The 12,286-nt window shown below is 37.1% G+C and overlaps 1 protein-coding gene across 1 annotated transcript in view; it reads left to right on the plus strand.

Annotated features, from left to right (window-relative positions):
- CARMIL1 (capping protein regulator and myosin 1 linker 1) overlaps nt 1-12,286 on the plus strand; it is a 193,631-nt gene that overhangs the window by 121,818 nt on the left and 59,527 nt on the right. The window contains exons 21-24 of the mRNA XM_018069977.1: nt 867-966; nt 1,054-1,108; nt 6,341-6,513; nt 8,826-8,894. Coding sequence (XP_017925466.1) covers nt 867-966; nt 1,054-1,108; nt 6,341-6,513; nt 8,826-8,894 — 397 coding nt within the window. The remainder of the gene's footprint in view (nt 1-866; nt 967-1,053; nt 1,109-6,340; nt 6,514-8,825; nt 8,895-12,286) is intronic.

Below are 12,286 nucleotides of genomic sequence, written 5' to 3' on the forward strand. Positions count from 1 at the left end.
AGGCCTGTTTGAGTATTTCTGCTTTGGAGTCTCTGTGCTTCCTAGCACAGATATTCCTGGGAATATCAGCTGGCTTCTCATCTTGCAGATTCAAAGTGTAGGTGTATGAACTGGAAGAATTCACTTGTTGTGTTTGCCCCTCTAACAACCAAATACGGAAGTATTTCAGAAGCAGTCTTCCAATACAATTGAATGATGAAGAAAGGTGAGATGGATTGACTAGTGGAAAGCTTTGAGAGCTACTGACTCAGCCCAGATATGCAAACAGATTTATTATTATACATAAGGATAGATATTTGAAATCTAAATTGCCCTGTGAATCTGAATCCTAGGTCATTGTAATCTAGCTAGTGGACTCTTGAAATACATCACTTGTTTGGTGATAATAAAGCAAGTTTCTTTTTTTCACTCAGGAGTAGAATATTAGTCATATTATGATAGCCTTTTTGCAGGCTTTCAGACCTTGTTGGTACACAGCTCTACTAAGATTAAACAGTGGTTAGCAGAGTTTCAAAATTCTCAAAGGAACTTCAAACTCTACCTGACAGTGCGAGGAACTATTCTTGGGTGGTTAGACAATGGATAAGGAACTGATTTCTCTTCTACGTTTCTGAGAGATGCCTTCAATAGCTGATTAGGATGGAAATTTAAAGGTCTCCTTTTAGAGAAAGTATTTATTCTCATAGAAAGCAGAGGCAGTAATGAGAAAAAGATTTAAAAAGAGAAGAATGGAAATTTTTCTAGACCTTTTGGAAATTAGTACACTGATATAATTATTTAAATGAATATAGCATTAATAATTGGACCTTGTTTGAGTCTCTTCTGAAAATGTGTTTTAATTCTTAATCTAATCTGATTCTTTACAGGCCTAGAATCTGACCTCTCAACCCTTGTAGTCTGGCTTAGTAAAAACCGATCGATAAGACATTTGGCATTAGGCAAAAACTTTAACAACATGAAATCCAAGTAAGGATTTTCTTTCTTTTAAATAATAAGAGAATGGATGAGGAGAAGCTGCTGATTTCATCACCTTCTTAACTTTTCTTCCCTCAGAAATCTCACTCCAGTACTTGATAATTTAGTTCAGATGATTCAAGACGAGGATTCAGTGAGTATCTTTCTGCCTACTATCATCGTGTGTATTTGTACCCTCACAGCCTATTTCTGATAATTGTCTTAATCTGTCTTAATTTGCTGCATAAGGTTTGATCACAATCCTGCACAAACATATCCGACATTTTGGGTTTGGGTTTTTTCAAATAGTAATTTGGATTACATGTAGCATGTAGGTGAGCATTTCTGAAGATAGTCTTAGAATCTGTGCTTGATGAAAAATAGTCATTCTAAATAGTTGGATGTATATAGCCTAGTTGCTTTAGGTCTAAATTACACAGTCCTTGCTGGTACGAATTTTCAAAACTTTTGTGTCCTGATAAGAGATTACAATGGTAGTTTTCTCTGGCTGGTAATACTCCTTCAGTAACAATTTTTTTTTTTTTTAATTAGTAGAATGGACTATTTCCTGATAGCTGTTCTTGGGTATTAACTTCTTGTCTTTCTTTACAAAATGCAAGGTCACTTCAGTGGAACTCCTTTCTCCTTCAAAAGATGCAAATAAACTGTCCAATGTGCTGTTCTTTACTTCTCTTAGTACATTAATCATGGGAGCAATTTCATAAAACCCTTTCAGAGTGCCTTGCTGGGATGATTACCCACTTTTGTAATTTCTACACTCTTTCCTGATCCTGAAAGACTTTTGTTGTTGGATTTGTATTCTTGCTGTTCCTGGCATCCTCATTTTGGTTAGAAGGGAATCTTAAGATGCTCTGTTACTCTCATGCTTGTCAATCTTTATTCATCTATTCTTAGTCCTTTCACACTCCTTAATTTCCTGTGCAAGTAACAAGCAAACTCTGCTTTCCCCATTCTCCAGAGACAGCCGACTGTAGACTTCACTTTTCTGAACACCTGCTATTCCTGTTGTCTTTATTGTCTCACCTCCAAGTTCATGGTCTCCACATTAACTGCATTCTTATTTTCTCCTCCCATCTGTGTCTGTACCCTGGCAATTTTCACCAGGATTTCTGATGTCTCTCTCCATGCAAGGTCATTAGACCCATATTCTGTGTTCCCCTTTACTTAGTGCTTAGTTGTATTTGAAGTGGTTTATTCAACTGGTCCTCTATATTCTCTGAATCCTCTTAACTGGGATTAGTGGTACTGGTTCTTCTTGATTCTTTGCCTTTCTCCACATTTTATTATTTAAAATGTGGGATGTCAGTGTGATATGGAGAAGTGCTGCGCACAGATACCAGAGCTGATTGTAACTGAGTTAACACCTGTAATGAAAGCACCTTAATGAAAGTCCTTGTTTCCACAAGTTAGTTGTAGGATTGTGCTAAGTAATGTATTGGTAGAACTCTGTATTACTTCTTGTACCAAACTAGCCTTTTCCTTTTGTGCTGTGTAACTACCTCCTTCTACTCTTATTTCTAAAGGGAATGCTACAGGACTGTCTTTCCCTTCTCTCCTTTCCTTTTGATACTGTACTGAGGAGTATCATTTAATCAGATAGCACCTGCTTCTTATCTTTGGACATTTATCTCTGTCCTAACCCGTTTCTCATGCTTATCCTTTCACAGCTGTCCTGAAGACTAAATCACAAGCAAATGTAATGTAGTATGATTTTTCTCTATTTCCTTCATCCCTTTGCTCTATTGCAGATGAACATTTCTTCCTACTCAGACCATATCCTAAAATACCTCTTCAACATACTCTGTGTCCTTTTACTACCCAAATCTTCTTCTTAAATATACTGTTATTTTGGGTTTTTTCTGCCTATTTTATGACTGTCCTTTTCATACCACCTGGTCTCAAGAATAAAAATTTGCACCTTTCACCTTATTGTCCTCTGTTAAGTGTTACAACCTTCTGTTTATCTTTCTTGGATTCTGTTTCTGAAGCTTCCAGGTTATAGAAAAATTAGCTGCTAACTTTTGCATGTATCATTCTTGCAGCTCTCCCTGTTTTGCACCATTAGCTTCCACTTTTTGCATTTCTTTTCTTTTCAACCTGTGGGTGATGTCAGTTGTTGTTCCACTTTCTGCCTTTTCCACTATTCAGTGGTCAAATGTGCTCCTGTAATTCTTATCCACCATGTTTTTCATGACGCAACCTACACAACGTGTTTTCAAACAGTGTTACAATGAAATAATCTGCCAAAAAGTTATTTTATTTAGGTACTTCAACCATCTCCCTTTCATGTCATGCAGTAACATTTGGGATATAGCATATGATCCTGTTGGGATTACCATGTCCCTTCTTTCCTCATGTTTTTTTCTCTTGTTAATCCTCTTCAATGAAGGAATCTTGTTTCTTTTTGTCTCATCAAATGCTAAAACCAGTCTGAAGCATCTTCTAGCATCTAAAGAATTCAGGACAGATGCTATAGCACTATGGGAAAAAGGTGTTGCAGAAAGCTTCCTGGAATTGTCCTTGCTGTACCCTGATGGTCCTCGTTCTACCATTACTATGAGTTTACTGCCATGGGACATTAAAAAGTTAAGATGAAACTGGGGAGACCAGGATGTGATGTTGCCCAGAGCACACTGCTTGATCAGTGTTGCCTGCAGGCTGGCACAATTTAGGGACTGCACATTATCTGCATGGAAAGCTGAAGTAAGAGGCTTTAATCTGAAATAGTCATCTGCCAAATGTATCTTCATGTATTTATACACACTTTAAATAACTCTGTTGCTGTGTTAATGTGAGTCATGAGTAAAATCATTTGAACAATCAGTAGCTTGGTTCTACGACTGTAAAACTAGAGTGATGTGCAAATATAATTCTACACAATTCAAAAACAATAGTAGTAACCTACACAGCAAAATTTCTCAGGTGTTTTATATAAACAAGAATGTAATATTTAGATTAATTTTTGGGGTTCTTTTCATGTCTTCTTTCCTTAAGTAGATGCTGTACTGTGCAGACTATAATATTGTATTCTTACTGTGCTATTTCTTTTCTTGTTGCAAAATCTGATGTTACACTGCAAGTATGTGGTATCATTACTCAAAGTGATAATCACTTCTGCATAGGTGCAGTGAATTACTAGAGTCCTGAATATCTTGTTAGTTCAATGTTTTTTGCAGAATTGGCTTTTCGAGGGTTTTTACAGTATTTTTGTACTTAAGAAAAACAAACTAAGTTTGATTTAATTCTTAAATGTGTTCCAGCAGGAGTATGGCAGAATCAATGAATAAAATCATAGAATTTCTAATTCTGTTTTCTTTACTTTGAAAATTCCTCTTTCTTAAAAAGATTGTGTTAAGGGACTTCTCTGTATTGGCAAAGTATTTATTTTCTGCAGCAGAGACACTGAAGTGCTCCTCAGACTTCTGTTTTCTCAGTACCTAGCTAAACTATTAAGTTGTTACAAGAAATGTGTTTGTAGGCTATCTAGAGTATTGCCCATATTTGTGGGGAATTTTGTTTTGTTATTTGTTTATTTCATTTGTTGTTGTTTGATTGGGTTTTTTACTGTAATGGTCAGATAATTTAATGAATATTTAGGTGGTGTGAAGGTGTCAATCCTTGCAGAACACAGAACAGAAGCATTTTCAGTTATATACTGTTTTGTCAGTGTTGAATGTGAGAGGTGAGAAATCCTTTCCTGGGAGGATATTTGAGGTTTAGAAAAATTGGTATGCAGGAGGGATCACCTGCAGCTAACTTACTTGAATGCCCATTTCTAAAGTGACACATGAGAAACAGAAGAAACTTCACACTCACAAGCTTATTGCTGATTTCTGTCAGTGCTGCGTCGTGCTGCTTTTTTGTGAATCTGTTGCAAAAGGTCTTCTCAAACTTGTGCCAAGAGCTCTTAAATGCCATTCTAAATGTGGTATTAATATTCTTTAGGGTACATATTGCAATAAAATTAGAAAACATAGATTAAGGGCATTAACATAGTAATTTAATAACTCCCATTTAAAATAAAGCCAGCATGTGGCTTGTGTTATTGTTAGACTTTTTAATTATAAACCTGCTGTGCCTCCAAATTTTTATGCTTTTCCTCATTTATAAGTGCATTTCTTATTGTTGCAAGCTTTTTAGTTTTCACTGTAATCCAGTGGTGTCTGGAGGCTAGAATCCCATTGTATAGCAGGTACCATGCAAGCACCATGGACCCTGGAAGGTGTGCACAATTTGATTGGTTTATATTCGTTAATCTAAGCTTAAGCATCTAATGTAGGTGCCATGGTTCATTGTTATGAGATGTCGATTTTCCTATGCTGGCAGTTTGGAGATTTTAGGCTCCTAAAGTTCATCCTCCAGTACATGCTTAAGTGGGTGTATAATGACAATACACTCCTCTGCATAGACTCACACTTGAGCAAGGGAAATATTTTGTGGAGTTCTCATACGTCACCAAAGACAAATTACAATTTTGGGAGCTGTAATATCTCTGCAAGACATGGGAATAGACAGACTGTAGTTCTTGAGCTCCTGCTGTTGACTGTTGAGATAATGAGAATGGAGGGAATATGGGCATTTTTAGAAGAGGTTTTCTTAATACTTAGAGTGTGACTTGTTGGAGCCAAATAAAGTAGTTTGAGCTTAATATGCTACATAAAAAAAATAAACTTACTGAAAGATATTGCAGTTGCAGATGTCAGAATACTACTGTGAATAATATCTATTGACTTATTCATTTTAATAAATACTCATTACTGTTTTGGATTTCAGACCTGCTACAATTTTCTGTCTCTTTCCTCCAAAAGTCCATGCCTTTTGTTAAAGGAACAGAATCACTCCTAAAATTGAAGTAACAATAATAAAACCCTTTAAAGAAAATGTTTGTTTTAACAATGCCTCAGACAGTAATTTTCCTTTGGGTAAATCTCAGCCTGAGGGAGAGGAGGGGAATTGTAGAAATTTTTATTTCTCACTGAAAATTCTAATGCTGATTAAGCAAAACCCGCTGGAGACTAGAATTTGTCTTGTGAAGCTGGTGGTTGTTGTCTTGCCTCTTTTGAGTGTCCCACTGTATTCTGTACTTAATAGGACTTGGGAAGTTGGAGATGCTGCCACTTAAAAATACTTTTTTCACAGGGTGTTGCAGTTTAATCTGTGAGTGCATATGTGTTTGACACCTGTGCTGTAAGTTGTTGACTCCCAATTTATCATGTATTGCAGGGTCTGCAGCAAACACAGAAATAACTTTGATGCTTACTGCTGTCTCCAAAAGTTTGGGGAACTTGTAACTTCTTTTGGTTGGTGTTTGAGGAATGAGTGCATTATCAGCTGTTGTTATCAGTGCCTTTTCTATGCTCCACAGCCTCTACAGTCATTGTCCCTCGCAGATTCCAAGCTGAAGACTGAGGTCACCATCATTATTAATGCCTTGGGCAGCAATACTTCTCTTACAAAAGTGGATATTAGTGGGAATGCCATGGGAGATATGGGAGCAAAGATGTTGGCAAAAGCCCTACAGATAAACACCAAGCTCAGGTAAGGAAAGTGTATTTGCAGTAAACAGTAGAATGTCTTAATAATACTGAGGTTGTTGGCTTATTCTCAAGCTGTTTCTCTTCAGAACCCTTCTAGATACAGCTGCTTTATAGTGTCTGGAAGGATTCTCATCCTTTTTTTCTTAAAAAAAAAACAACCAAACCCAGCAACAAATAAACAGGAGAAACAAATTGTCCCTACAGAAACATTTCCATAACTGAAACTGGAGAAAATAGCATTTTCTAAATTTAAACAGAAGAACCTCTTGTTGGAACCAGAAGGGTTCTAAATTTCCTAGAATCACAGAAAAAAACCCCACAAACAACTACATTGTTATAGAGCTCTGGATGTCATTTAATCCAATGTCCTTCTCAAAGCCAGGCCAACTTTAAAGCTATATGAGATTGCTCAGGGCCTTGTCCAGGCAGGTTTTGATGATCTGCAAGTACAGATTCCATGGTGTCTCTGGGAACCTTGATCCAGTGGTTAGCCACTCTTTGCTTCTTCTCCTCTCTCTTTTTTACTGGAGACCTTTCCAGCAGAGAAAATTCTGATACTTGGGTAGGAAACTGAAGTAAGTTATTCTTTGTCTTCTGGAGTATCAGTTGTAGAACTGAGAGCATGTGGAATTCAGAATGGGTAGCAGCATGGACCATCCATCCTTCTTCTCTCCCCTGCCTACCATGTTGATGGACCTTGGCATCTCTTCTCTGCAACTCCATCCGCCCGACAACTTCACTGCTTTTTAGCACGTCTGGCACTGATGGCTTGAGAGTTTCACTTTTTTTTCTATCCAGTATGTGATTTGCAAACAGTAAAACCCTTAATCAGCATGAATCTGGATGAGGACCTCTAAATATGTCACCCTCATCAGGAAACTAATCCTCACTCCTCCTCTTGTCAGACTGTACAGATGAACTGTCCTCAGTGTACTGTCTGTGTAAAGAGACCACTCTGTGCTTGGTCTCTGAGTATTTGATCCCTGGAGGGTAAGAAATTCCCCAAAACAGTCTTGGCTATTTGTTCAGAGGCAGAGATCCTGGTCTTTGTGCTAGTATGCCCAAACTGAATATTAAAAATGTCAAGAAAACACTGGAGGGATGGCTTAGCTTTATTGAATGTATTAACCTGAAATGACCACAGTATCTGAAGAAATAAAGCTTTGATGGATTTCAGGATGGCAGACTGAAATGTTTCACAGTACACTGAATGTCGCAGTTGACATAATGTCACTACAGTCTGTGGTGTGATTACAAACTGAATAATGCAATGGTAACTTTTTGGCTCTGCCAAAAATGTTATAAAATGACATCCAGGTAGAAAAATAAACACATTTTTCAATAGCAGAAATATCCAAGATTTGACCCTAAGCATATGACCTTTGTACGGTGAGTGTAAAATCTATCTTCCTCTCTTCCTTACCTCCATCATTCCATCTAAAAAACAGAGGGATTACTATGCAACAACAGAAGGATGTCAATACTTGTGAAACCCTGCCATCTCTCTTTTTTTTCTCTTTTAAGCACCACAAATCTTTGTTCGTTTTTATGACTTTTTTTTTTTTCAAAACAGCTACAACTGATACTCTTGCAGAAGCAAGATTTATCCGCTTGTCTGTCTCTTCTGACTACTAATGAGATCTTTGAACATGTGTTTGCAAATTGGCAGGCAGTCTGCTTGAGTGGTCTGAATTGGGGGAGGAGGGGCAAGGTTTGATCACTCGTATCATTATTGTGTATTCAAAAGAGCTACAATTTATGCACCTAACCTAATGGTTTATATTGACAGCTACTTATGTTGCATGTGGAATCATAGGAACTGTATGATGAGCCTAGTGCAGGGTTGAATATGTAATGGCCTGCAAATTTTGACAACCAATCAACATGATTTTTTTAAATACATATAGCCTGTGTAGAGATTGTTCACTTACTGCAGTTGTCTTGGTTTTTGGTGGCAGCTTGCAAAGCAGACATTTGAACTTTGTTTTTGATGCTGTTACTTGAAAAAGCTGGAATTCATCTCCAAATCTTTCTATTAACTGTATTTTAGAAAAGTTAGGGTTTTATGTTAATGATGGAAAATATAGTAAAGTCCCTTTTAAAGTAAGAAAAGTGAATTTCGTAGTATGTTTGTCCATAACTTATGTCATTTCAAGGTTTTAGAATATAACTAAAGACAGGTTTTTAAAGTGTTGCCTTCTGCTATGCAATTTTGAACATTCAGCACTGTATTATTTCAATATGCAAAGTTTCAATATAGATTTATTTTCGTTTTAACTTTTATTTTTCTTTCCTTTCCCCACCACTTCTCAGAACTGTAATATGGGACAAGAATAACATCACTGCGCAGGGCTTCCAGGACATAGCTGTGGCACTGGAAAAGTAAGTTCTCAAGTAGTTGAATGACTCGGGAAGAGGCCAAAGACTTACATCCTGAATGATCTGAGCAGCTGCAGTTCTCACCACAGCCAGTACGATCTTGAAGATGCTGAGTGCTCTCAATTTTAAGTGTCAGGGTGTTTAATCTAAAGGAAAATTCATGATTTCACATCCTTCAAAAGGATGGGAAAAGGCTCTGTGGCTCTTTCATCCATACTTTGCTATCAGCATTAAGGCCCTCGAGTTCTGCTGTTAGCGTTAGAATTCTGAATTTGGTAATATTTTCCCTTTTCTTCATTCTCTTGTGTTGATAGCATGCAGAACTTCTAGTCAGTGAATGAAGCTGTATATAATAATAGAAAATTACTGAAGTGTGCCTTTGTGGTCTGACTTTTTCTTCTTCCCCCTAGGAAGTTTAAACTAATAGTGATGATCTCAGGAATGCATTGTTCTTGCTCTGGTCTGGGTCATTTTTCTTCCATGAGTTTACTCACAGATGCAGCCATTACCAGTGATTGATGCTAAATTGTTTTCATCTCTCTCCATCTCATTTCTTTATATGTTATTACTTTTCTTAAGAGAGAAAAAATATGGATTTAAATTAAACAGCAGTTAAAGTTGTTTCACGTCATTAAATCCGTCAGATAGGAACAAAGGCTCTCTTTAGAAGGTGAAGGTAACCTACAATTACTACTTTTTAGACAAGATATTTTGTAAAACTGTATAAATACTTAAGGGACCATCTTAAACCTTGGAGGGGTCATGAGGCTAGAGCTTATGAAGTTACTAGTTTTATGAAACTCTTGTAGTTTATATCCTTGGTTTCAAAATTAATTCAGTTGCACTGATGTGGGAAATTAGATAAGTGATGTATAATTAAGCAAATCATCTTGCAGTGATTCCATTGATAGTAGTGAATGATAATTTGCAAATGTTATTTGTCAGCTTGCAGGCATTTCTCTTTTAGAGAGCAATAACATGGGGAAGTCTGGTAGAAAAGGGAAATACACTTGTTTTCTGCTTAGCATCAACTTTTCTGTTCTGAAGTGTTTGGATGAGTAACTAGCAAAGAGGAGGAAATACTAAGGCAAAAGCAAATGATCTTAAAAAAAAGTGGTGTAGATAATTGTGTTACAGTGAACTCTGTTGAGGTGGCATCTCATTTACTTAACTTCGAAGCTGAGGTTATTTTATGTTGCCTTAAACATTTTTTAATTGTCAGAAGCATTGATAACATCACAAACTAAGCCACAGGCAACAAAGGTTTAAACTTGAGAGAGGGACTGTCAGTACTGGCTGAAAACAATTAGGCTGTAAACAATCCATCTTGAAGACATTTTGAGAACATCCTTCACCCTGTGTTTCCTAAAAATACCTGAAACCATCAATATTCTGTAGGAAAGAATCGTTGCTCAAACTGGAATGAAATACACTGAAGTTGCTTGGGCATATGTGTTGTACATGTTATTCTGAACTTAAGAAAAATAGTCATATACTAAACCACAAAAAAAAAAAAAGAAAGCTAGACTTTAGTAGTATGGGAAGAAGGCTTAGGAGAACTGGGAGGGATTGTAACAGACTTCAAAACAGGCCAGAGTAATCAGAATATTGTTTCTGTCCCCTTCTCCCAAATTTTCTTTGTCTGTTTATAATTGTGTGAAAATGTTATTCCTGCAAGGGAATTCTGGAAGCATGGCTGTTGGCAGAGTTTGCCCCAGGGGGTCCCAGACAGCTGATGGGAGATGCTGAAAGGTTCTTCTGCAGAGTCCACTACAGGTTTCAGTTCAGGGGAACATTTGAGAACAATGCGTCCTATTCAGCCTGGCCATTAAAATCAGAGACTTGTGTCTCTGTAATTTTAATGTACAGATAAGCATGTGCTTTGCAGCCTAGAGCCTGCTTTGTCGTAGGACTGTGTAGTATTGTCCCATGTTCATTCCTAAAAGATTTTTTTTTCTATACGGACTGACTGAAGAAATAGCTTAAATTTCAATAACTGATGAAAAATGCTGGGGTTTATTAGAGGCCTACAAATTCTTTCCATAGCAGTGACATGAAAATCACACACTCTGACCTGCAAGTCAGATTATCTTATTCTTGGGGTTTTTTTTTAAATAGATAGTAAAATCAACACCACAGCAGGGAATGTATGTCATGAATGGAGCAGAAGTTATTACAAGGGAAATAACATATGATGAAATGTAGGACCACTGTCACACATGTTGTATGTAGAGGGAGAGGTTTTTAGAACATCCTTTCCAGTCTTTTCAGCACCTCTCTAAAATTTATCATCCTTTAAATATAGGTATTTTACTGAGTGTATTGGTGTGTTATGAAATTACAGGATTATTGAATTAGAAGCAAAATGTACTCTATTACAGGAGACAAGTGGAGTGTTAATATAAAGAAGAATGGAGGAATATTTTAGACTTCAAAGGAAACAGAGAAAAATGAAGTATGAAGATAAATACTTCTCTGATGATCAAAGTTGAAAAGCGAGCTTTAAATTCCTGATTTTTTTTCCCCTAAGAGTTGGTTAATTCTTAGATGAAAATCAAATAGCATTTTGAAAAATTGCTGTCTGTTTGAAAGGAAACCAAGTACAGAGGATTTCCTTTCTTCCTTAGGGTAGTGGTCTTCTAAAGTTTTGCCTCTGTGATTGTGTCTCCATGACATCTCCTTACCTTTCACTTTTCCCCCTTCTCCCCTTCTGCTAGGTGTGTCCATGTGTGTGAGGGAGGGTACACTAAGCCTTTGACTAAATTGAATTTAGCATATAATTACTAGCATGAGAGCTGGCAATTATAGATTTCAATGAATGGGATGCTTTAAATGTCGAACAGCTGTAGAGATCCTTAGAAATCTACCTTTTTTTTTCCTTTTTAACTAAATAAATACCCCACCTGCCAGGTAGTACTCAGGCAATCAGTGAGTTATGTAATTATTATCTGTCTTGGAGCTCAGTGTCTTTGACATTTAAATGTTTTCCACATGGTGATGGTCAGCCAGTTATTCACTGGTTAGTATTACATGAGGACACATAACAGAGTCTGTATAGTTTGCAATGTTCTTTTGAAGGGCAAGACAACTCGAGAGAATTAATTTTCTGACTGTGATGCAGTGGAAAGTTGGACACTGATATCACAGGGCCCTTGCTGAGTCATTATGAGTAACTCTCTGCCACTGACAGCTGTACACGTTTGCATTGGGGAAGAAGCATAGAAGTCTTCCATTATCACTTAAGATAAAATGTTGGGTAGTACCAACAAGGAATCAGCAAGTTTGGCAGTTAAGAAGACCACTGTCCTTCAGAAAGTAGTGTTCCATGTGGCCAGCAACTGGTGGGAGAGGAAGTGAAAGAAGCTTGGAGTGTCATAGTATTTAAGGTGTCTGCT

The sequence above is a fragment of the Manacus vitellinus genome, unplaced genomic scaffold (assembly GCF_001715985.3).
Source record: "Manacus vitellinus isolate BGI_N305 unplaced genomic scaffold, ASM171598v3 scaffold_17_pilon, whole genome shotgun sequence".
Classification (NCBI taxonomy): Eukaryota; Metazoa; Chordata; class Aves; order Passeriformes; family Pipridae; genus Manacus; species Manacus vitellinus.